This window comes from Muscardinus avellanarius, assembly GCF_963383645.1.
Source record: "Muscardinus avellanarius genome assembly, chromosome: 8".
Lineage (NCBI taxonomy): Eukaryota > Metazoa > Chordata > Mammalia > Rodentia > Gliridae > Muscardinus > Muscardinus avellanarius.
This window is the reverse complement of record NC_137794.1, coordinates 63556198-63583566: the sequence shown is the minus strand read 5'-3', so window position 1 is coordinate 63583566 and position 27369 is coordinate 63556198. Positions and strand designations below refer to the sequence as shown.

Here is a 27369-nt window from a genome sequence, read left to right as displayed (position 1 = left end):
TAGTTTTGTAATCCATTCATCTGTTGATGGACATCTTAGCTGGTTTCATAGTTTGGCAATTGTAAATTGTTCAGCTATGAACATAGACACACATGTATTAGTTTGGTAGTTTGGTTTCCATTCTTTTGGGTAGATACCCAGAAGTGATATTGCTGGACCATATGGTAAGTTCATTTTCATTCTTCTGAGGATCCTCCATATTGTTTTCCAAAGTGGTTGCACTAATTTGCAATCCCACCAACAATGTATTAGAGTTCCTACTCTTCCACATCCTCGCTAGCATTTGTTGTTGTTTGTGTTTTGAATGATTGCCATTCTAGTTAGATTTAGGTGAAATCTCAGGGTAGTTTTTACATCTCTTTGATTACTAATGATGTTGAGCATTTTTTCATACATTTATTGGCCATTTGAATTTCTTCTTTTGTGAAGTGTCTATTTAGTTCACTTGCCCATTTTTTGATTGGGTTATTTGTTTTCTTAGTGCTGAGTTTCTTGAGTTCTCTGTATATTCTAGATATGAGCCCTCATTTATAGATGCTTTGAATAACTGCCAGCAAAATTTTTCCTTGTTCTGGTCAGATCTTAGATTCTTTGCAGCAACATGCATTATCTGGGTTTATCCAGGTAAGGAAGTCTCACAGAGGGGCATGTCTGAACTAAGTAGAATGAATGACTGCCCATTCATTGGACAATCAGAGTAGGGAAGGAACAGAAACAAGCAAACAAAAAGGCTCTGTAGTCTGGAGGTCTGGGTCCTGAACAGAGAACTCAAATTACACCAAGATTTCTGGCTGGCAGGGCCTGGGATAGTGAGAGAAGTCGACCTGTTTGGGAAGTGCTGTAGTAACATCTTCTGAGGAGAATAAATGTAACTAGCTTTCATGGGAAGCAAAACTGGACACAAAGAACACTGAATATAAGAGAATGATGGGTCTTAGGAAAGCTGTGGGTACTTCTGATAGAAATGCTATCTAGACTCTTACCCAGTCCCCTATTGGTGAATCCTTGTTTTTTTATATAGATTTTAAAAGATGCAATCAACATTCTTATATGTTTCTTTGTGCCTATGTCTAAATTTTAAGACACAATTTTTAGGTCAAAAGTATACATATTTTTTATTTTTAATAAATCATACCTTTCTCTGTCATGTTACTTTGTTTTTTCCTATCTTCACCATTCCAAAGGAAGGTTTAGTGCTTTAATCTTAATAAAATTCCCTCCAGATATTTAAGTTTCCATATTTCTGATCTCTCTCTCTCTCTCTCTCTCTCTCTCTCTCTTCTCTCTCTCTCTCCCTCTGTCTCTCTCTCTCTCCCTCTCCCCCTCCCCCTCCCTCTCCCCTTCCCCCTCCCCCCCTTTCTGTGGTACCAGAGATGGAACCCAGGGGTATTATACCTCCAAGCTACACCCCCAGCCCTATTTTTTTTTAGTCTTTTTTTTTTTTTTTTTTTTTTTGGTGGTGGTACTGGGGGTGGAACCCAGAGGCTTTCTACTTCTGAGCTATACTCCAGACCCATTTTATATTTTATTTGGAAACAGGGTATCACTAAGTTGCTGAGAGCCTCACTAAGTAGCTGAGGCTGGCTTCAAACCTGCGCGATCCTCCTGTCTCAGCCTCCGAAGCACGGGGATTACAAGCGTGCGCCACTACTCTCGGCTAGTCTTTTTTATTTTTGAAACAGGGTCTCACTGAGTTGCGAAGGGCCTTCCTGAGCAGCTGAGGCTGTCTGTGAACTGCGATCTTCTGGTTTCCGCCTCCAGAATGCTGGGATTACAAGCGTGCACCACTATGCCTGGCCTCCATATTCCTGATCTCTTTAAATTTAATCATTATAGAGGCAGAGAATCTAGTTCAGTGATAGTGATTGCCTATCATGCAGGAGGATATAGTTAATTCCTGGTATTAAAAAAAAAAATCATTACTTCATATGTAATGAAAGGAAAGAAGGAAAAAGAGAGAAAGAAAGAAAGAAAAAAGAAATTAATTAGGGTTTTTCTGATTAAAAAGATTAATTAGTTTTCTATTTTTTTAATGTAGAAAATTTTTAAATACAAAAAAAATTTTAAACTCTCCTAATGCCACCATCCAGAGATAATTACTATTAATAGTTTGACAGTTTTATTCTAATCTTTTTTATCCTCATTTATGTACATTTTAAACACAAAATTAAAATTGTATTATACATGGTCTTAAACTCTGCATTTTTACTTAACATTGTATTTTTTTTTAATTTTGCTCATTAAATCAGAGAAAAATGTTGTAAATCCTCCCATTTGCCTTTGAACTTAGGTAATCCTTTCTTAATTTTGACAAGTTTCCTAATTAATAGTCATTTTTAAAACTATACCATTTCAGTTTTTACCTTCTAGCAATACAATTAACTGTCCTCACAAGTAATTTAAAATTGTAAAGCAAAAATTATAAAAAATATTATAAACAATTTTATGTTATTTTTACCACTGTAAACATTTAAGCCCATAATAATGAAAGATGTCTGAATTACCAAAGATAATTAAAATTGGGACTTTTTCATTTCAGAAAAGCCAAAGAAGAGGCATTGAGAATGGAAGAAGAGAAACAAAGATTATTGGAAGCTATGAATGAAAAAGCAAAAGGCAAACACAGATTGATATGACTAATGATGTGTGTTTTAATCTCATACTGTTACCGCAAGCAACTGCAGGGATTCAAGTGAATTATGCCACAGTAATCACTTTTCCCAGTTTGCCCATGAGTCCAGGTTTATGCCTATGGTTCTGAAATATTTATAGCAGCCCCTTTCATTATAAAAAATGTTCCAATTTAGATAATAAATTATATGTTCACTGAAGTAATAGATTCATAGGGAAAAGAACTCCTAACATATTTATCTGGTTATATGCCCTCCAAGAGGTATAAACAGAAAAATAGCATGCTGGGTATTTTTAGCGTGCTGCAGTAACACGTTACAAGACTTGAGAGAATAGCCAAACTCTTGCTATATTACATTGTCTTAAACTTCCATGCCCATTACGGAAGAACTTCCTCTTCTAAGTTTTAAGTTTAAGAATGGAGTTCTCAAACTGAGATCCATACATAAAACTTGGGTCTGTGAACTTCAGTGGAAAAATACTTCCAACTATATTTTCACTAACCTATAATTGAAATATAATATTTCCCTCAACTATTAACACACACAACAAACCACAACAATATTAGAAGTACCTTGACTCTGTTATCAGTAGAAAGGAGGATATTTTCATGTCACATTTTAGTCTTATACATCTTATTATGCTTACCACTGTCCAAAATTATAGTAATTATTATACCAGCTGCCTCTTCTCCTCCTCCTCCTCCTCCTCCTCCTCCTCCTCCTCCTCCTCTTCCTCCTCCTCCTTTCCCTTCTTCTTCTTCTTCTGGTGGTACTGGGGATGGAACCCAAGCACCTTCTACCTCCAGGCTACACTCCCAGACCTATTTTATATTTTATTTGGAAACAGGGTCTCTTAAGCCAACTAAGGCTGACTTTGAACCTGCACGATCCTCCATCTCAGCCTACCAAGCGTGGGTATTACAAGTGTGTGCCGCCACGCCCAGCCCCTTTCTTCTTTAATACATTAGTAATGATGCAAAATTTTTCTGTAGCACAAAGAAGCTTATCTTGATACCTGTATTTCAATATAATTGGTTTCTTGTGTATTGTATGAGTTTGAAAGCATTATTCTGAGAAGAGGTCTGTACATTTCACCAGACTACCAAAGGGAACCATGGCTCAAAGAATGAAGAGTTATCAGTTTCAGCTTTCCAGTGCTATGCCACAGGCCACTCTAAAACTTAGTGGTGTAAAAAAACCACCACTTTTAAGCCAGGTGTGGTGGCGCATGCTTGTAATCCCTGTGCTTGGGAGGCTGAGACAGGAAGATGGCGCAGGTTTGAAGCCAGCCGCGCTGGCTTAAGAGACCCTGTTTCCAAATAAAAAGTATAAAATAGGTCTGAGAGTGGAGTCCGGAGGTAGAAGGGCTTCCAGGAACCCCAGTACCACACACAAAAAAATTTTTTAAATCACCACTTTTGTTAAACACATCATTGTGTGAGTCAGGACTTTGGGTAGGGAACAGCGATAGCAGCTGGAGGTTACTTAAGCACCTTTGTTCTGACTTTGAATGACCTACCTTGGAAGTAGCCCCTCTAACCATAGTCAGACCTTCAGAATACTGCAGCCTGGATGGACATCTTCATTACAACTCATGAGACAACCTGAGCCAAAATTATTCAGTTAAGCCACTCCAAAATTCCTGATCCACAGAAACCACAAGGATAAATGTGAAGACTATTGTTTTAATCACTAAGTTTCTGAATAATTTGTTCTGAATCAATGGAAAACTAATGTAACAGATAATTAGCAGTCAAAATCACAAGTAAGCTAGGCATGGTGGTGCAGACCTGTATTCCCAGTACTTCAGGGGCAGAAACAGATGAATTACAGGTTCAAGACCAGCCTCAGCATCAATAGCAAGACTCTCAGTAGCCTAATGAGATACTGTTTCAAAACAAAACATTTTTAAATCTTATAGGTAATGCCCTTGGGTTCAATCCCCAATACCACTACACACACACACACATCACAAGTAATTCAAATATTGTAGAACATTCTTTCAACCCATTCCTGATATGTGATAAAGATTATTAATTAGGGCTTCAGGGAAAAAAAGGATTTGGCCAGGTGTGATGGTACATGCTTGTAATCCCATTACTTGGCAGGCAGAGACAGGAGAATTACAGGTTCATGGCCAGCCTCAGCTACTTAGTGAGTCCCTCCACAACTTAGTGAGACCCTGTTTCAAAATAAGGAATAAAAAATAGGGCTGAGGATGTAAGTTGGAGGTAGAAGGCCCATCAGTTCAGTCTCCAATACTGCAAAAAAAAGGAAAAAAATGGATTTGAAATTTTTATAATTTTTTGCAACATTATATAAATTATTTTATAGGTATGTTTTATAATGTACTAATGTCTGTAAGAATACACAAATTTGTGTAAATATATACAAATTGAAGCTGTATGATAATTTTTACTACAAGATATATACCTGAAAGAAAATTTAAGTTTCTCGTATAAAGCACATAACTTCATCTCAAGCTGTAAAAAGATTCACCAACTGCTGCTTTATGCTTCATGAGCCTGAAGACTCTCAATCTATCACAAAGATCCACCACATCCCAAGTGACATTCTTGTAAACCAGCTTCACTGTGGTTCTAGTTCAGACCTAGATATAAGGAAACTTCAGGATACTTTACTCTGGATGCCAAATTATCTAGATTTAGATAAAATTCAGATGTCAGAGATACCTCTGTTTTACTTGGAGGAATCACCAGGAGAAGAAATTGCCACAGGAGTTGAGAAAACAAACTCATTTATGTATTTCATTTCATCTTTTTGTGGAAAGTACCTTGCTTTTTATTTTTATAATGCTCAATTTCATAAGTATATGAAAGAGAACTGAGGAGATAAATTTTCCAATACTACTTGCTACCTTCTTGAAAGATTTCCACATTTATAATGACTATCAGCAATTATGGTAGATTTAGTATTATGCTTTCTAAATTTATAATTAGCATATTGATCAGAAAACTATTATTCATCATTTTTAATTATCTATAAGAAAATCTACCCTTTTGTTTATAGTGAAGCCTGGTGCTTCCCAATAGAAATATAATGTAAGCCACATATGTAATTTTACTCATTTACTTTTTTATTTCTATTTTTTGGTACTAGGGATTGAACCCAGGTGCATTCTACCTCTGAACTACACCCTCACCCCTTTTTATTTTTTTATTTTGAACTAATATCTTGCTAAGTTAGTGAGGTTCTCACTAAATTGCTGAAGCTGGCCTCAAACCTACGATCCTCCTGTCTTAGCCTCCCAAGTATTGGGATTACAGACATATGCCATCATGCCTGGTAATATATGTAACTTTAAACTTTCAAGTGGCCACACATTTTACATTCAGTTTTTCATAATGAATCTTTGAATATATTGTATATTTTTGTATATTTCATACTTACATGTATCTAATTTTGGACTAGCTTCAAGTGCTCAAAAGCTGCACATGGCAAGGAGCTGCCATCCTAGACAGTACAGATCTAGTCCTTTTCTTATTGAGTGGACATTGATTGGAATGTTTATAGTCTTATTGTTAAAATACTTGGACTGATATAAACATTTTCTTTTGAACAAACCCATGGTCTGATGATTCTCCCTTAGTACTCTGAGCAGATGACTGCCATCCTGACCACCACATTTAAGTAGGTAAAATATCACTTTGACCTTTTGGCTAAGATAAATGTAGTATCTGTTCTTATCAGTTTAATATCTGATAATCCTCTATCCAAGAGCAATATATTTAATGGATTTTGGAGCAAGGAGATAGACTGAAGCTCGCTCTGTCCACTCCTCACATCAACCTGGTATCACAGTACCTTCAGGAGTGGTGCACCTCCCCTTAAGGGATAGAAAGATAAATTAAAAAGTAAATAGGTATAATATGGAGATCATTTATCTATCCCCCCTATTAAGCCACTCCAGGATGACAGTAACCACCCCTTATTCTTTGTTTTGGCTTCAATACTTACCTGATGAATATTTATTGACTTAAACTGAATGCTGATTTTTTCTTCTGATTCTTTCTAGAAATTGAAGAGGCTTTTAACGAAGCTGATGAAGAAATTGAAGGTGAAGAATATGAAGGCCATGAGTCTGAGGCACCTGAAATATCTGATGAGACCAGAGGATTATTGCTACAGCAAGCTTCCGAGGAGTTCCCTGAACCAGAGCCTGAACCAGGTTAGACTTTACTGGGGGCCACCTCACTGACCACTCGGGTCCATTAGTGTGTTTATGTGGGCAGGTGCATGCCAGTGCTTGCTTCCTGTGTTTGAAAAAGGTTCTAGTTCAAAGGGAAAGATGATCTCCCAGGCTGTCCAAGTTTCCCCTCCACCCACTCATGCTTCCTCTTCCATCATGGGCCCATTGAAATTCTGTGCTCATGACGGGGCATCAGGGATGCTCATGGAAATGAGATGGCAAAGAATGGAAAGCATATTTTTCCTTCAGAGTTTGACTTCTGCCGTGGGCCATAAGATAATCACAACCTATGTCAGTCCGCAGAGTGACTAAAGAGTCATTTCAGTCATGTTGTCATTAACCTTCTTAGAATGAAATGACACATGTATCTCTTAGAACCAGGGCCTTAAGGGACAATAACCTATGCATTCGGGGCTTTGAGAACGATCACTTTGTTCCCAACTTGTTCTGTATGTACTGATTGGGTAGAGGTGTAGGTAAATCATATGGCGCTTGAAAGACTGTGAGCTTAGAGTAACCATTGGTTCACATCACAGTGCTGCATTCCACGCACTTCATGGATATGCAGTGAAGTATATTCATCTGTTTTCCATTACTCTCACAAAGTATTTGAGGCTGAGTATTTAATAAAGAAAAGTTTTATTTAACTCGTGGTTCTGGAGGTTCAAGGGTATGGCATGGCCATTGACTCAGCTCTGCTAAGAACCTCATGGCAGATGGCAGCACAGCGGCAGGAGCACATGCAAGAGGGAGGGAAAGCACATGGTGAGGCCAGAAGCCAGAGACCCCGCGGAGGGGCCAGTAATGAAATCACACTAGGCTCCACTTCTTAAAGGTCCTACCACCTCTTGCATTGCCGCACTGTGGCCCAAGCTTGCAATGTATGAGCCTTTTTGGTCAAACCATGTCCAAACCATTGCATAGAGCTAGCTGTTAATAAACACTGAAGAATTAATTCACTCTCTTTTTTATTGGTCCATTATAATTATAAATAAATGTGAGGTTCATTATGACATACATTGCACATGTCTGTAACATAATTTGGTTATTTAATTTAATTCCCCAGACTCCTCTTTCCCAACCCCACCCCCATCAACAACTTCTCCTTTTCTCACCTCACCTCCATTTACATGAGATCCCTTTTTAAATTCCTTTATTCTCTCTAGTTTCTACATCTGAGAAAAGACATATAATGTGACTTTCTGTGTCTGGCTTACTTCACTCATAAAGATGATCTCCACTTCATCCATTTACCAGCAAATGACATAATTTCATCTTTATGGCTGCATAAAACACCATTGTTTATCTATACAACATTCTTTATTCATTCATCTGTTGAGGGACACCTAGGCTGGTTCCATAACTTGGCTATTGTGAACTATGTTGCTGTTAACATGGGTATGCATGTATTACCATAGTGTTCTTTGGGGGGGAATTAAGGATTAGACTTGGAGGCACTTTATCGCTGAAATGCACCCCCAGCCCTTTTTTATTTTGAAACAGGGTCTCATGAAGTTGCCAAGGCTGATCCTGGACTTGCAATCCTTCTGTTTGGTTACTTGGTTATATAATGTTATTTGGTTATATAATGTTATTTCTTCTTTACTTAGATGCCCCGCTGATCAACTTTATCTCTTCTCTGGTTCTGAAGTCTGCTTCTTTTTTCTTCTTTATGGTTTATTTCTTTGAGAATTTTCTCCAGTGTTGGCTTTGAATTCATGAATTTTTTTTGAGATTCTGCTTATCTTGAAACAATTTAGTTTCTCCATCAATTTTGAATAATAACACGATTTTGGTGCGTTCTGGTCTGGATCTCTGGCGGGTGTGGTGAGCTCCGCTGCTGCTGGCAAGATGGCGCCTCCACGGTGAGCTCAGCCGTGAGGGGTGTGGATTTCTTTTCTGATGTTGAGCTCCACTCTGGATCCCTGGAGGGTGTGGTGAGCTCAGTCGCTGGAAGTTGCAGCTGGTATTTGCACGGGAAGAACTGATGACTCACAGCCCATTGATCTGCAGCTGCTCACTTCAGGTCTTTGCTTTCCTTTTCATATCTAGAGTCTGGAGCTGTGAGGCAAGATGGCGCTGCCATGGTGCCCACCGCCACAAGGCAGGCAGGTTTCTTCTCTGCTCTCTGGTCAGTCATCTAATCTTCTCATTCCATTCTCTGTCCCTTGTATTTATCATTTTTATTTCTCTAGTGATAGTACATTCTAGCTTTGGAGAATGCTGTTTTTGAGGCAATGGAGATCGGGTGTCAGCAGGACTCCTAAGTGCTGGTTCTCTTGTTTGCCATCTTCCCAGAAGTCCTGAGCCTTTTCTTCAAACAGCAATCCTCCTGTCTCAGGCTCCCAAGTACTGAGGTTACAGGCATGCACCACTATACCCAGATCTAATTCATTCTTTTAACAAGTACTTGAATTCCTTCTAAGTGTCAGGATATATATATATATACAATAGTACTAACCTAGGTACTGAGGACTCCACATTGATCAAGATAGTCAAGACCCCTGCTAAAGGAACTGATATCCTATCGGAATAAAAATGAGCATCAACAAATAAGTAACAAAGATATTTTCTGAGATTGTTTTGAAGACAATGTGAAGGCATGAAAGCATTGCCTGGGATAGAGGAGGAGATCCATTAATAATTGTTGAGAGAATGAGCAGAAGAGGGACCCTAAGGATAGTCTGGAAGGTACAACACTAAGTATTTTGGTCAAAGAACAGTGTCATCTGAGAGATGATTTTTGAACCAAGACAAAAAGACTGAAAAGTATCTGGGGAAGCTCACTCCACTGCAAAGCCTCAGGCATATGCGCAGCCCAGCATGGTCAAGAAAGAAACCAAGTATGGCTGGAGTGAGCAAGGGAAATGAAATTGGAGGAAGTAGAGGCCAGAGGTTCCAGGAGTTTAAAGTTTTCTCTAAGTAGTCTATATAATCTCATTTACATTTTTAAATTTTTGTGTTTGCATAGCAAGTTGTTCAATTGTTCTGTGCTTCGATTTCTCCACTTATAAAACAGTACCAGGAATATTTAACTAGCAGAGTAGTTATAAGGGATAAAAAAAAAATTTATCTAATAGAACTACCACAGTATTTGGCACATGGTGATGCTTTAACATTCTTGTTATTAGACTAGAAGCTACGGTTTTGTTCTTCATCTACTTTATATAAATCCTGAAAAGGTCAGAACTCAGGATTTCTACCCTAAATTAACCAAAATTAAATCTTAGCACTACTAAAATCAACAGTTATTGCCCCCCTCCTGCCCCAGTCATAATGGAAGTACATTTTGGGCTTGGACCAATACCTAGAATTGTAGTTAGGGTTATTCCCCAATCACACGGAGAGGAAACACTAGACCACAAGTCCAATCTGCCAGGAAGGAAGGAGAGGAAACAGGCTCTGAGAATTACCAACAGTGTGATATATAAAGTCTTTCTCTATATATAATCTCTATCTCTGTCTCTATCTCTGTCTCTCTGGATTGAACCCAGAAGAGCTCTACCACTGAGCTACACCCCAAGCCTCTTTTTATTTTTTATTTTGAAACCAGGATATTGCTAAGTTACCAAGGGTCTCACTAAGTTGATGATATGCTAGCCTCAAACCTATGATCCTCCTGTCTCAGCCTCCCAAGTACTGGGATTACAGGAATGCACCGTCGGGTCCAGCTCTACATTGCTCTATGTATGCTTATTTCCAAGCAGATTATTGGGAAATATATTAGTTTCCTAGGGCTGCTATAACAATTTACCTTAATTTTGATAGTTTAAAATAATAGAAATCTATTTTCTCACAATTCTGAAGGCTAAAAGTCCAAAATAAAAGGGTCAGCAGAGCCATGCTCCCTCTGAAGGCACTAGGGGAAAACCCTTTCTTATCTCTTTATAGCTTCTGGTGACTTCTGCCAATTTTTTGTCTTTACATTGTATTCGTTCCTCCTCCTCATCCTCCTCCTCCTCCTCCTCCTCCTCCTTCTTTTTCTTCCTCCCTCCCTCCTTCCCTCTCTCTTTCTCTCTCTCTCACCTAGACTTCTTACTTTAAAGGCTACTGAGTTCTGCACAAGCTCTGGTTCAGCAAGTCTAGGACGAACTTTGGAAATCTGTATGTTAATACACACCCCCAGAAGAATGCTATAAATGCTAGCAATTGTGAACTACTGCCATAGGGAAAACTTACTTGAAAAAAAAGTTTAATAGTCTATCCTATATCACAGAAAAATATCAATATTGTACCTAAGGAAAATTTGATACTGAAAACATATACTTTAGGATGACTTAGCTGCACAGTGCACCTGCAGGTCACAAGGAATTGATGCACCAAAAACACTATAGACTACTTAAAATTTGGAAAATATCTATCAAAGATCATGGTGCTCATTCTGACATAATTGATGTTGAACTATTTGAAAATTGTTCAAAATTAAAGCCAAGTTTAATTAAATATATTTAGTTATAAAATGTAGAATAGAAAAATAAAGGAGGAATCGTGGTTTCACAACAAAGACAAAAATATTTAACATTCTGATGCATATTTATCATGCAGTGCTTTGTTTTGTTGTTGTTGGTTGTTTTTTTCTCTCCTGTAATCCAATTAGACTTCAGCCTGAGAGAAAGGTTTGCTCTGGGACATTTTTCTAGTCTTCCTTCAGAATTATTCTCATAAATAATAAATATTTACATGGATATTATTTTGCTTATAAACTTCTCCCAGATATCACTTTGAAAAGAGATACAATTTCCCAGCGTTGTTGACTGCCACTGTTGTGGCCACAGTCATTTCCAGTCAGTTTCTGGAAGGGCCTTGGGTGTGTGTAGCTGTGTGGTGGTAGGATTGTTAATAATTCCACTGGGGATTGCTCCCAAATCCTGCAGTTTCTCCAGTCTTTGTCTAGCTCAGAATGTTGTTGTTTTTTTTAAAAAAAAAAAAACTATTATTTCAGATTCCATTTTTGGGATCACTTAGCGATTTTTTTGGTTCAAGAACTGTGGATTCCCAACACTATCCATCTTATTTTCCGCAATAGTTTTCATCTCTCTATACTTTTTCTTTGTATTTGGAGACTTGCATTTCTCCATATCACTGGTTTATTTTCTGCTCCTTCTTGCCTCACACCTAACGCATATTTTAATTCTGCTGCTGCATTTAAGCTTATTTTCTTGCATTTCTGCCTTTATTTTAGATTGGTCTAGCTTTATGCCTCATGGCCCTTATTTCATTGACTCCGTTGTGCTCTCTGAGTACTTAAACCCTTATCTTACTGCATTTACTCTGTTTAATATAAGAAATTCTTTTCAGAAGTCTTTATCTAAATCTTTAAATCAATACTTTCTTTGTCCTCATTATAGTTTTCATAGGTTTTATTAAAACTAGCAGGAAGTATTTATAAGAACAATACCCCCAACTCCAAAACACACACACACACACACACACACACACACACACACACACACACACACCTCTTTCATCTAAACTTCTTCTTGCTTTGCACTTTTAGATAGAGACCTTACATATATAAATTAACGTGCAATAAGCTGTAATATTTAGCAAGTACTCATCACGTATGGCCCTTCTTGACTGAGGCTAGATCTTCTTCATCCTCAACCACTCCTGTCTCCGATAAAGCCAGAAAAATGAAGGCAATTTATAATTATATGTGTAGTCTCAATGTTCTCTTTGCCGTAGCTTATAATGCTTTTATTAATAGAGAAATTTATAATTAAACATGCGAACACCAGGTCAACCTTCATCTTGTCCCTTTCTACATCCTGCTCTAATAAGTATTAAACATTATAGATTCTGTTGAAAGAGAACCAAAGATTAACTTACTCAAAAGATTTTCACAGAAGGTTTCTAGAATGGCAATGCGTGTGTGTGTTTCTCCATATTATATATAGTATATATAGTATTAATTAATATATAATATTAGTTATATAATATGTAATATATTATTACATACATATAGTGTCTGGGGGCAGATTGTGTGGTAAGAAGATAGATCATTAGTTCTGTCTTCCCTGAAACCATCCATGCTAGGTCTGTGAGTCACATCTTATATTATCCAAGAAAGAGTTTACAGTCTGTGTCTTCAACAGTGAAATTAGCTGGGATTCTCCTCAATTTTTCCATAATTACACCCAGAACTGGGGCTTTGCTATATCACTGTCTTTCACTGTTACTCTGTGGTCTTCTGGAATGTCTCCATGGATATTTTGTAGATTTTTTTTTCAGGATGGGAATGGAACCCAGAGCCTTGTGCATGCTAGGCAGATATTCAACCACTGAGGTACACCCACAGGCCCTTCATGGATATTTTAATGAAAAATTAAAAGGAATACCACACTGCAAATCTGATGTCATATTAACAGAATTTTGAAAATACTTAAAAGTCATCAACTAGAATTGAATATACCATGTGTCAATTTTTATTCTAGTTAATGTCTTATTATATACTTAGAATACTAATTTTTTGCCACATAAAATAGCATAAAATGCTGTTTTTATCCAAGAATTCTATTTTTCAATGAGACATATAAAATTTAAATTATGTTTTGAATTTTCTTTGTGCAATAATATTTATAAAGAAATAGCACTTTATTTATTTTGCAGAACTGTGGATTAAACTCAGCAGAATTTTATCTCCAAGATTAGCTCTATTTTTATTTTTTCTTTTCTTTTTTTTTTTTTTGTTTCAAGGATAGAGATGTTTATTTAAAGTGGGATAAAATGCACACAGATGAGTTAAATGAGAAGCCAGTTTCCATTTCAGCTAAACCAAATAACACTACCCATGCTGTTTTTCCCTCTCAAAATTCATGTTGAAACCCAATCCTCACAAGAGGTAGGGCCTTAAGAGAAGCATTAGAAGAGGACCCGGGCCCTACACCTTAGTGAATACTAGCACCCTTTAGAATTGAGCTGAAGCAACTAGACTATTCCTACCTAGTTGCCCCCATCCTCTTTGGGGAGATGAGGATACAGCAGTAGGAACCAGGCCTCAGATAGCAAACATGCTAGCATCTTGACCCTGGGCTCCCCAGCCTCCAAAGCTATGAAAGATCAACTATTACGTACAAACTACTGAGTTCTATGGTAGCATATTATAGGACAAAGACGAATGTTTTTATATATTTGTTTTCTGAGCCCTGCTCCATTAATGGTTAAAGTAATTCAGAACTAGTAACTAACTCGTTAAAAAACAGAATGCTATTAAGCAGTAGGCTTCACAGGCAAATTCCGGATCCTTAAACTCTAGCTATTTACAATATAGTTGAAAAACTGATTTTTCCTGAACTTATATAACATATTACCTTCCACTTATTTTTGTACATATTTTCCCCATGGTGATTTAGACCATCTTCAAACCAGTATAAATATTTCCTAAATAGTATTTGGCCATTTTCTAACCTATTGAGTACACTTGACACACAATAAGCTAATCAGCAATAATAATACTAAATGTAAATAGTAAAGACATGACATGCTTTAAAAATCTTGCTTTAACTATTTCTTTGGGGGAGAAGACGCCACGCTTCTACTCACTAACACCATTTTTACAGCCCAGGGGACTTTATTTATTGTTTGTACACCTATTATGCCATGAATTCATAGGGAATAGGTTCCAGCAGCTCAGGCTCCTTTCCATTGGTTCTCACAAAGTGTGCTTCTCTGAGTGGAGCAGGCTGGCGCTTCAGCTGAACCCAGGCGCCTTTCTTTTGACTTCCTTCTTCTTCTGATCATTTTCTTTCACCCACTTCAGGAAGCTGTCTCAACTCTCAAAGTACTTAATATGCTCAATATGCACGTTAATTCTCTTGGCAAGAATCTGGCCCTTGACCTGCTTGTTTACCACAATGCCAGCAGCATGCTGGGTAACATCACAGACTCTTCCAGTTTTGCCATGGTAACACTTGTGAGACATTCCCTTTTGAACAGTACTCATTCCCTTAGTGTCTACAACATCACCCTTCTTGTAGATTCGCATATATGTGGCCAGAGGAACAGCTCCATGTTTCCTAAAAGGCCTGGAGAACATGTAACGGGCTCCTCTCCTCGTCCCTTTTGTGTTCCTCATTTTGGCGAATTACTGGAAGATGGCGGCAAAGAGCATTCTTTATTTTCAAACATGGTCTCACTAAGTAGCAGAAGCTGGCAGTGAACCCACGATCCTCCTGTCTCAGCCTCCCAAGTACTGGGATTACAAGTGTGCACCACCACACCCACCAAAAGATAGCATTTTAAAATTTAAACACTCACAATTAGGGCCAGGCATGGTGGCGCACGCTTGTAATCTCAGCGCTTGGGAGGCTGAGACAGGAGGATCATATGGCTCAAAGCCAGCCTCAGCTACTCAGTGAGGCTCTCAGCAACTTAGTGAGACCCTGTTTCCAAATAAAGTATAAAATAGGTCTGGGAGTATAGCCTGGAGGTAGAAAAGGCCCTGGATTCCACCCCCAGTACCACACACACACAAAAAAAATGTTAAAACACTAACAATTAGATTTCTTTCCTAAGTCTCTCAGCCTGTTGAGGATACTACTACTACTGAAACAGAAATTCCAAAAGAATCCAAAGAGGTCCTGGAAACTCAAGAATTATTTGAATCAGGTTAGTCTGTGATACATGAAAGTGCTTTTCATATTTCTTACAAAGTCTAATCCTTATTTTGGGCACAGTATCTGCTTTCTACTTACTTTTTTCTATGTTTTATGCCAATTGATATTTATTTATTTAGTTTATTCCTTTAAAAATGTATTTGTCCAACTTATAACACTGACTTTCTTCAAATTTTATTTTATACATTAAATAAATAGTTAAAGTTTCTATATGAAACTTCTATTAATTATTCAATTTGAGTTTGGGGTGTGTGTGTGTATGTGTGTGTGTGTTGTGTTGTGTGTGTTTGCACTGGGGATTCTCCTCTCAGCTACACCCCAACCTATTTTATTTTTAAATTTGAAGCAAAGTCTCACTAAGTTACTGAAGGTCTTGCTAAGTTGCTGAGGTTGACCTTGAACCTGCAATCATCCTATATCAGCTTCCCAAGTACTGAGATCACAGGGACATATCACCATGCCTAGCTTAATTTGACTTTTTAAATTTGACTTTTTAAATAGTGTTTTAAATTCATGTTTAGCTTATAAGGAACAAAACATGATTAAAATATGAATTTATAAGTATATTGTTGCTTAGAATATTAAGTCTCCTTCAAATGTTTAAAACTATGATGAAATAGCCGGGCATGGTGGCACATGCTTTTTAATCCCAGCATTTGGGAGGCTGAGACAGGAGGATTACAGTCTGCAGATAGGCTCAGCTACTTAGTGAGGCCCTCCTCAACTTAGTGAGACCCTGTTTCAAAATAAAAATACAAAATAAGGCAGGGGTGTATCTCAGAGGTCAAATGCCCCTGGATTCCATATATATTATTTTGACAATGTGACTAGAGATAGGACATCTAAAGCCTCTTTTCCTTTTCCTTTAACTTTTATTCAAAAGTGACACTACCTGAGTTTCCAGAAGACGCTTATCCTGATGTTCCTGAAATGGAGCCATATAAAGAGCAGATTAATTCCTTCATTGTCGCCTGGAAACAGCTGGAATTAGCACTTACTGAGTCATTTGCACAAGTCTTAAGTTTGGAGGTTGCTGACAAAACACCAAAGGAACTACTTCAAAAAGTAGTTGACACTATGGAAAGTAAGGGCTGTAATCCTAATGTTCATGATCAGGATCAAGTAGGCGTATTAAGAGCATGTTGGAACTTTAAGGCCTTTTTTGATGGCTTCTGAAGTAAAGTATTCAATATATCTAAGACTGATACATAAATATTTAACAATTATCATAGTGCAGAAAAGCCTGGGACACACACAACATTGGCCATCCTGGCCAGTTGTCTCATGAAGAATTTGTGAAGGCCTATTTTCATGCATATTAAAACTCAGACATAAATAAAAATAATTAGTTTTTCTAACTTTTGACTACTATTTATCCTAAAAATATTTTATCCTAAAAATATTCTTCTCAATTATTCTTTTTTTAAGAACCTTTTCAATACAGTGCATGGGAGTTAACCATGGAAGATTATGATGAAGAAACAGAAGACTATCAGGCTGAAGCCGAAGTCGAAGAGGAGCTGGAAGAAGAGGAGGAGGAGGAGGAAGAGGCATGATTGGTTTTTTTACTACCCATTCTCATTTGACAGCTCACCGGAATGTACATATCCAGAATGATAACTAACAACAGGAATCTTAAACTTTATAAATCAATATGTTTGTGCACTCTCTCCCCTTAGCTCAGCCTCACTTGACTTCCTGACATGCCAGGGCTACTTCGTATGAAAAAGACACCCATGGAAAAAATAAAAGGGAAAACTTTTACTTTTTTTTTCCTGAGCCAGGCATGGTGGCATATGCCTATAATGCCAGAACTTGGGAGGCTGAGACAGGAGAATTGCAGGTTCAAGAATAGGCTCACTGCCGCGAGGCAGGGCCGGTGCTGGGGTCTCGGAGGCCAGGATTGGAGCCTGCCGAGGGGTTAGACCAGTGCCGGGCCAGCGGCCGGTATCAGAGCCTTCCATGAAGCGAGGCCTCTGAGGCCTGGATCGGAGCCTGCCGAGGGGTTAGGCCGATGCCGGGGCCATCGGCTAACATCGGAGCCTGCCGTGAGGAAGGCCGGTGCTGGGGCCTCCGAGGCCAGGATCGGAGCCAGCTGAGGGGTTAGGCCAGTGTCAGGGCCAGCAAGGCCAGAATCAGGGCCTCCCATGAGGCAAGTTCGCTACTTGAGCCAGCGAGGTCTGAATCAGTCCACCGAGTAGCCAGGCCACTACCGGGGCCGTCAAGAGTGGGATCGGTACTTGCAACACGGCATGCACAGAGAAATATCGCAGAAAATTAAAACCAGATGCTTCCCCTAATCAGCAATAACTAGGAGGAAAGGGGCAACAGGAAGTGGTCGAGCTATAGAAAGGGCCCTATAGTGAAGCAACTAAGGTGACCAATCAGAGGGTATGGAATAGGGGAGGATGGAGCCTCTTTAAAAAGCAGGAGGTACATAAACATATGTATCAAAGTTAATCACCAAACAAGCATGGGATCGAGGGAGGGGGAGGGAATGGGATGGGGACTGGATGAGGGCTAATTGGATGATGTGTGCTTGTATATCCTCTCAAGTCTTGTATTCCAATGTGATGTATGATTACAATGCACCAATAAAAATTTTAAAAAATAATAAAAAAAATAAAAAGAATAGGCTCAGCAAGTAGTGAGATGCTCATCAACCTAGTGAGACCCCGTTTCAAAATAAAACTAAAAAATAGAGCTAGGAGTATAGTTTAAAGGTAGAAGGACCCTGGGTTCAATCCCTAGTACTACACACACACACACACACACACACACACACACGCATGCACACACACACAAATTCCCATGGAAAAATTATTCAGGTACTAAGGATGTAAATATTTTATAAATTTAATAGAAGTGTGTGTATATAACACAGTCATGGGGTCTTTGAGAGGCAGCTTGCATGATAACAGCGATGCAGGATTCTCAAACAAATGCTCAGGCACCAATATATTCCCTTGGCCCCAGAATGATGATGACCATTTTCATTTACTAGTGCCCCACTCAGGCATCTATCACTAATAAAATAATAGTGGTTTGTAATTTGGGGCCCCGGTGGCCTTTGGTCTTTAGCTCAGAGGTCGAATGCCCCTGGGTTCCATCCCCAGACCCACAAAAAAAAAAAAAGAACATTTATGGACATACAAGGTAAAATTCTTTCATCCACTGAAAGATTATCTAAAAACAAGTAGGGAAAATGATGCATAATAAGAAGAAAAGTTAGTTAACTGAAATATCCAGAACTGACAATGATGTTAGAATTACTGACTAGGACATTTAAACAGTTATTATAAATCATTCAATAAATTCAAAAAGTTATGCAGAGATATAGAAGATATAATAACTACATAATCTGAACTGTTAGAATTTTAAAGTATAAAATATGAAATGAAATATACATTGAAAGGAATAACGATAGTTTAGAAGATTAGTAAACTTGAAGAAGTATCGATAGAAACTACCTAAAATGAAACCAAAAAAAATAAGGAGAGCATCAGTGATCTGTGAAATAACTTCAAGCAGCCCATGAAACATATTAACTGGAACACACAAAGTATGTACTAAACTGGGTGTGGTGGCGCACACTTGCAATCCCAGCATTCAGGAGGCTGAGACTGGAGGATTGCAGTTCACGGACAGCTTCAGCTACTTAGTGAGGCCCTCTGCAACTCAGTGAGACCCAGTTTAAAATAAAAAGAATAAAAATAGGGCAGAGGGTGTAGCTTAGAGGTCGAATGCCTCTGGGTTCCATCCCCAGACCCACACACAAAAAAAAAAGCAAAGTTAATTCACTGATTGAGCAATAAGACATACAAACTTCCTGCAAGCTAAATTAGGAGGAAAACTGACAAAGCTATGTGTATGTAGGTTTTAACATATTGAACCCCACTCTGATGTATAATTGCAATGCACTAAAAAAAAAAAAACTCACTAAAATGTTACATCTTTCCAAGACAATATTATTAAATTTCTTGTTAAAGCATAATGTAAAAAGCCAGGCGTGGTGGTGCACACTTGTAATCCCAGCACTTGGGAGGCTGAAACAGGAGGATCACACAGGTTCAAAGCCAGCCTCAGAAACTTCGTGAGACCCTGTTTCCAAGTATAAAATAGATCTGAGAGTATAGCCCGGAGGTATAAAAGCCCCTGGGTTCTACCCCTAGTACCACACACACACACAGAAAAAGCATAATGTAATACATACCAAGCAGAACTCCTAAAATTATATTCAATTTACCTAATACATTTTATGAAATATTTTTAAATAAAAAGATAAATAATAATTAACATTTGAAACAAAAATGGTTATATAATAAAAAAAATTTTAGGGGTTGTTTCAAACTATAGATTTCATATCAATAAAGTTGAAAGTCAAAATAAAAAGGATTTTATTCCCCAAAAATCAATTGCTAAAATTTACTAAGGAAGAAAGATAAAAACCTAAACAAAAGTAAAGTAGAAGGGGAGTTATAAGTGTTTTGTTTTGTTTTGTTTTGTTTTGTTTGCGGGTCTGGGGATGGAACCTAGGAGCATTCAACCACTGACTTACACCGTCTGCTCTATTTTTTATTCTTTATTTTTGAAACAGGGTCTCACTAAGTTGCTGAGGGCCTCACTAAGTAGCTGAGACTGTCTGCGAACTGCAATCCTCCATTCTCAGCCTCCCGAATGTTGGGATTACAAGCGTGCGCCACCACGCCCAGCGCATATAAGTGATTTCTAATGTATATTTGTTGATTAAATAATTCCTATGTTTACCTATGTTTAAACTCTTCCACATTATAGGAAAAAAAACTATACTTTCTAAATCTTTTTTTTTTTTTTTTTTTTTTTTGGTACTGGGGTTTTAACTCAGGAGCATTTTATTTCTGAGCTATACCCCCATTCCTATTTTTTATTCTTTATTTTGAAACAGGGTCTCACTAAGTTGTGGAAGGCCTCACTAAGTATCTGAGGCTGACTATGAACCTGCAACCCTCCTATCTCAGCTTCCCAAATACTGGGATTACAAGCGTGCCCCACCACACCCAGCTCTTCCTAAATCATTTTCAAGCTTAAATATCTTGATAGAAAAAGTAAACAAGAATGGTGGGAGGAAGGTTTTGATTAGTCTCATTTTTACCTTTATAGAAATTTGTGACCAACTTCTTTCCAACAAAAGAAGCATATTATAAGATAATTATATATAATATTCCATGTATTTTTGAAAATTCAATATTTATGCCTAAATATATATATCTGGTTTTGTTTGCATATCAGTAGTATTGCTTAGAAAACAGAGTTTTGGAAGAATACTCATAAAATTGTTAGAATGTTTACATAGTATTGGAAGGAAAAAGGTAAGAGGAGATTTTCACTTTATACATTGCAGTGTGTCTGAATATCTACAGTAAACATGCATTTTGTAACATTAAAATTTTTAATGTGTTTTCATTGTTTAATAAATTGCAAGAATCCTCAAAGAACCTTACATATGTTTATCACAAATGAAAATATATTACTTAATAGCCGGGCGTGGTGGCGCACGCTTGTAATCCCCGCACTTGGGAGGCAGAGACAGGAGGATCGCTCAAGTTCGAAGCCAGCTGCGCGTGCTGGCTTAGGAGACCCTGTTTCCAAATAAAAGTGTAAAAAAAATAGGTCTGGGAGTGTAGCCCAGAGGTAGAAGGGCTTCCAGGACTCCAGTACCACAAAAAAAGAAAAAAAATATATATATATACATATTACTTATTTATTAACTAAATAAAATCCAGATAATTATTTGATCCTATATACATTTAAAAGGAAAAAAGTAGACAGGTGTGGTGGTACAGGCCTGTAACTCCAGTACTTAGCAGGTTCAGACAGGAGGATTACAAGTTTAAGGCCAGCCTCAACACCTTACCAAGATCCTATTTCAAAATAAAAATTAGAAAGGTCTGGTGATATAGCTTGGAGGAAGAATGCCCCAGAGTTCAATCCCTAGAACCCCAAGTGGGGAGAATAACTCAAATCCAGAGCCAGGCATCTCCCATTTAATTTCTAACAGGTAAAAGTTAGAGCCAGATGCCTGACACACACCTATAATCTCAGCCACTTGGAAGGCTGAGACAAGAGAATTGTAGGTTCAAGGCCAGCCTCGGTAACTTGGTGAGACCCTGTCTCAAAAAGGGCGGGCTGGGAATGTAGCTCAGTGGTAGGAAAACCCTGAGTTCAATCCCCAGTACTGAAAAAAAAAAAAAAAAAACTATGACCCTGACTCAGTTTTGATTTCTTGGGAATAATTTTAACTTAGAGACTAACCTCACAGTGGTCCAGCACCGGCACATTCTGCAAATTTTTATTATACCTATGTATCGAGGGGACTGGGCACACCTTCATTCTCAGTACCTTTTATTTCTTTATTAAAATTTAAAACAAAGGGTGTAAGTTAGAATATGAGTAACTGATTTTTAATTAATTAAAATACTGTAAAGATAACTTGTATGGATTGCTTTTAAATTGGATTGTTACAGATTAAAAATTATTTAAGATCACCTTTTGTGTGTGTGGTGGTACTGGGGTTCCTGGAAATCCTTCTGCCTCCGGGCTCCACTCCTGGCCCTATTTTTATACTTTTTTATTTGGAAACAGGGTCGCGGCTGGCTTTGAACCTGCGCGACCCTCCTGTCTCGCCTCCCAAGCGCAGGGATTACAAGCGTGCGCTACCACGCCTGGCTTTTAAGATGACTTTTTTGTGTGGTACTGAGGATTGAACACAGGGACATTCTACCTCTGAGCTACACCACCAGATCTTATTATTTTATTTTATTTTTTTTGAAACAGGATCTCATTAGGTTGCTGAGATCCTCAAACCTGTGACCCTCCTATCTCAGCATTCCAAGTACTGGGATTACAGGTATGCACTGCCACATCCAGGTTCAAGGTGACTTTTTTAAAGTCCCTTTTTTATATTACATCAAATGCCTTTTTATAATATTATCCAAACTGAATAATATTTCTAGAATGAAGAAAGAATTAAAGAGAAGAGGAGGCATCTGGGAGACACGAAGCACTTTTGTCCAGTGGTTCTCAAGGAAAACTTCATTCTACAACCCGGCAACACAGAAGAAGCAGTTAAATACCGAGAAAAAATCTACTACTTTTCAAGTCCTGAGGCGAAGGAAAAGTTTCTGGAGCATCCTGAGGATTACGTGGCTCATGAGGAACCGTTAAAGGTGAAAACGATATTCTTATCCCGGGGAGTGTCACAGAGTGCTTCTTAAAGGAATCATTGCCAGTGTCCATCATCTCGTCAGTAGCAAAGTCCTCAGTCTCATAGAGTAACATGCTGAAAATACCCCAATCCAAAGAGCAACCTTTTGCAATATAGCATAAAATAATTATCTATTTCGATTTCTACCATCACTTAACATCTGTCTTTTTATTTGAAGTCAAAAGACCTGGCTGAATTATGCCTTAGTAGATTAAGGTCCAGCTAGGATTCGCTGATTGGTATCTCTGAGAAGAGCAGGCTAGTGACTTAGGGGAAACTGTGGAATTGAGGACAGGTGGGTTAACATGGCCTACAGACTCAGAAGGACTCAGGTGACACTGCTCTTGATTGGTTCACCCCCAGAGGCCTGATTTCAGCCCAAGTCCAGCCCTGGTTGGTTAATTTTAAAGAGTGATGACCAGCACTGATTGGATTGAAAAAAAAATTTTCCCCTGAGATGACTTATCCTTGGTCAGTTAAACCAGTTTAAAACTGATTAAATGGCTAGCATCACCCTGTCTATAGAATAAGACAGTTTCTCCCCCCTCCTTTCTCCCCCCTTCTTTTGTTTATAAGAAAGTTTTTACTCTTATTTGTTTATCTCTTTTGGGAAAGTTATCCATCTTTTTTTTTTTTTTTTCAGTACCAGGGATAGAACCCAGGGGCATTGTACCTCTGAGCAACACCCCCAGTCCCATTTTTATTTTTTGAAACAGGGTCTCACTAAGTCGCGGAGGGCCTCACTAAGTAGTTGAGGCTGTCTGTGAACCGCGATCTTCTGGTCTCCATCTCCCGAATGCTGGGACTACAAGCATGCGCTACCACGCCCGGCCTCCATCTTCTTTTTAAGAAATATGAGCCGGGCGTGGTGGCGCACGCTTGTAATCCCCGCGCTTGGGAGGCGGAGACAGGAGGATCGCGCAGGTTCGAAGCCAGCCGTGCTGGCGTAAGAAACCCTGTTTCAAAAATATAAAATAGGTCTGGGAGTGTAGCCCGGAGGAAGAAGGGCTTCCAGGAACTCCAGTACTACCAAAAAAAAAAAAAAAAAGAAATATGAAAGTGAGACATAAAAGGCAAAAACTGTTTTATCCCATCTAGATGAGGCACCTGGAAGAGACATATTTGCATAGAAGAGGGGGAGGAGAATGAGAGCTGTTTAATGAGAACAAATAGATTCCAGTTTGGAGTCATGAGAAAACCCTGAAGATGGTCAACAGTGATGGGTACACAAAACTGTATGATACTGAATCATACCCTTCAAATAAAAATGGTACCAACTATAGTGGCACATGCCTATAGTCCTATTTGGGAGGCTAACACAGGAGAATTACAGGTTTGAGGCTAGCCTCAGCAACTTAGTAAGGCCATGTTTCAAAATAAAAAGAACTAGGAATACAGCTCAGAAGTATAATGCCATCATATTTCATAATCTCTTTTGCTTATATCATAGAAATTTTATATATTTCTACACAGATCACTTAATGATTTTCACTTTCACATACCATTTTAACATTTATTTTTAGATTTTTTTAGTATTTTTTATAAAATGACTTTATCATTATAGATATTAATTGGTACTTGAGTAATCTTTGGGAAAACGATTCTTTGCTCTCTTGAATCCTTTTATTAATAATTTCCTAAAATGGGCTGGGCATGGTGGCGCACGCTTGTAACACCCGCGCTTGGGAGGCTGAGACAGGAGGATCACACAGGTTCGAAGCCAGCCTCAGCTACTTAGTGAGGCTCTCAGCAACTTAGTGAGACCCTGTTTCCAAATAAAATATAAAAAAGGTCTGGGAGTATAGCCAGGAGGTAGAAAGCCTCTGGGTTCCACCCCCAGTACCACACACAAAAAAAAAAATCCCTAAAATGGGGTAACTGAATGAAGATAAAGAAAGTGTGGTATATTATATTATTACTTTTGATCACACTATAACCTGAGCATGTAGTTTAAACTCTTCTGGGTAGGATGGTCCATTTTCGTGAAGCTCAGTTGTACGGTGTCCAGGGGACTCTCGATGTAGCTGGTTATGTCTTCACTAAGAACCCTCAATCTGCTGGGTAAGTGGTACTGTGGCCATTTGTTGTCTTTTGTTGTTGCTTTCAGCAGCCATTTCCTCTTAGTCTAATTTCCTACTGGGATGTTTTGCCTCATTTTATACAAGTCCATAAAGACAGAATCCTAAAATCCTCCAGATGATTCCACAGTTCTGCAAAGCACACAATGCAGTGAGTTTGCCAGGAATATTGCCCTTCCCTGCCGGCTCTCTCAATACCCTCTGAGTGCCAGACCCCGCTAGTGGCCAGAGAGGTTCAAGGATGAGTGTGGTGTTGCTCTAACAACTTTATCACTGGGCATTTAGAATGTGATCCCTATGGCTACATAATTTCATGCCGTTCTATTATCATTATTACTCTGTTCTTCCTTTTTTTTTTCTTCAAATGATACACCAGTTCTCTTGAATCTTGTGAGAGGTTTAGTTCTTTAACGATGGATCAAGTTCACTGGAAGCACATAAAATAAGAATAAGCCGGGTGTGGAGGCGCACGCTTGTAATCCCAGCATTCAGGAGGCTGAGACCTGAGAATCACGGTTCACGGACAGCCTCAGCTACTTAGTGAGGCCCTCTGCAACTCAGTGAGACCCTGTTTCAAAATAAAGAATAAAAAATAGGGCAGGGGGTATAGCTCGGAGGTCAAATGACCCTGGGTTCCGTCCCCAGACCCCCCCCAAAAAAAATTAAAGTAAAATAAAACAAAATAAAAGCAATAAAAGATGTTCTCCAGTGGGGGAAGCCAACTAAGGTTAACCCAAGAAGGATAAATAAATGTTGCATGGCAAAATCAATAGTTCTATCAAGTCTTTGTTTTTGTTTCTTTACCTTGATTTTGCTGTAACACGTTTTCACTTTTATTCTTATCTGAAATGTCATTCTTCGGTTATCACATATGTTTGACAACCTATAGGGGCATATCTGGGTAGCAAATCACTTTCCTTTTGGAATATTAGCAAATCACTTTCCTTTTGGAATATTAAAGATTCGGTTTTCTTGTGTGCTAGCCTCATGTGGCCATGCTGATTATCATTCCTTTGTATATGATATCTTTCAATGTCTGGAATCTCATAAAATATTTTCTTCATTCTTGGTTTTCTTATATTGTCCAGGATATGCACAGTGCACATTTTCTCTGAAATCGCCGGTTTTTCACACCACAGAATGCAAGAACTTCAAAGTACTATTGAATTTTTTACTTTATCATCACATTTTTTTATCTCTAAAAGCTCTTCCTTTTTTCTGATAGTTCTCTTTTTCAAATACTCAAATATTTCAAATATTTTATGGTCTTAGTATCTTCTTAAATGTGTTTAAAAACTTCTTTTCTTCCCAGGGGCCGGGGCTCGGTGGTAGAGCAGCTGCCTAGCATGTGTAAAGCCCCGAGTTCTATCCCTAGCAACACACACACACACACACACACACACACACACACACACACACTTTAAATTCTTCCCTATTCCTTGGCTATCTTGGTTCTTCTTTCTTCCCTGCTATGTTTCTCCCTGCATCTTTGAACTCTTCTCTGAGTATTCCCTTCTAAAGGACAAGAGATAATGAGACTGTACTCCTCACTTCTGCAGCTGCTTGAAACCCATACCTTCCCTTCATTACCTGCCCACTTTTCTTCCCCCTGGTACTAGGTATTGAACTCAGGGGTGTTATACCTCTGAACTAAACCGCCATACCTATTTTATTTTTCATTTTGAAATAGTACCTCGCTAAGTTGGTAAGGTTGGCCTTAAACCTGAGATTCTTCTGCACTGATATTATAGGCGTGTGCCACTGCGCCTGGTGTTGCTGTCATCTACCAGTTTCAATCATTTCCACACTCACAGAAAGCTTAGCTGCCCCTCCAGCCCATTTGTCACCAGTCTCCTTGACAAGTTTATCATTCATTGGATAATTTGCACAACCATGATTCTTCTGGCTTTATGCTTCCTCCTCTTCTGTCTGGAGATCACAAGAATTAATGGAAATGTCTCTAAATTTTATTACTAGTGGGCATTTTATTTGGTAGAGTGATCTTTTTTATTTTTTTATTGGTGTACTGTATTCATACATCATAGTGGGATACAAACTTTTGTAGACATACATGCACACATCGCCCAGTCAGCCCCCACCCGATCCCCACCCCATTCTCTCCCCAGCCCTCCTTCCCATGCTTGGCTTAGTGGTTGACATCTAGTATTATAGCAATTTATCCAAAATTAAAAATGATAATCTCACATAACAGTTTCATTTGTCTGATACCAAGCTTTTGATGACTTAAAGATAACATTTCAATATTTCTTTTTGCTTTCTTTCTTACCAGAGAATATTTTTTTCCTATTTTTTTTAGGTGAAACTATCATATATTTATATATTTATTTTTCAGAAAAAAAAATCTATCCTAATATGGAATATGGACTCTAGATACCCAAAACAATCTTGAAAAAGAACAAAGCTAGAAGATATATATTTTCTGATTTCAAACCATATAAAGCTACAATAATTGAAACAGTGTAGTACTATTCTAAAGGCAGATATATAGACCATTGGAGTTAAATACAAGCCTAGAGCTAACTTCTTCCCTATATTGTCAAGTTATTTTTGACAAGGTTTCCACAAAGAT

General features: G+C 38.3%; 1 protein-coding gene and 1 pseudogene across 2 annotated transcripts in view; one reads left to right on the top strand and one right to left on the bottom strand.

The window, feature by feature from the left end:
* The window catches only part of AK9 (adenylate kinase 9), a gene marked incomplete at both ends in the record, with an annotated part of 127265 nt that overhangs the window by 64510 nt on the left and 35386 nt on the right, over nt 1–27369 (top strand). The window contains 7 exons of the mRNA XM_080700098.1: nt 2540–2616; nt 6670–6822; nt 14820–14942; nt 15358–15450; nt 16342–16542; nt 16887–17008; nt 22451–22663. Of these exons, the coding sequence (XP_080556224.1) occupies nt 2540–2616; nt 6670–6822; nt 14820–14942; nt 15358–15450; nt 16342–16542; nt 16887–17008; nt 22451–22663 (982 nt within the window). The remainder of the gene's footprint in view (nt 1–2539; nt 2617–6669; nt 6823–14819; nt 14943–15357; nt 15451–16341; nt 16543–16886; nt 17009–22450; nt 22664–27369) is intronic.
* LOC308265964 (large ribosomal subunit protein eL21-like) lies at nt 14436–14917 on the bottom strand (annotated as a pseudogene). Its single transcript has one exon. The product of its transcript is annotated as a large ribosomal subunit protein eL21-like (transcript).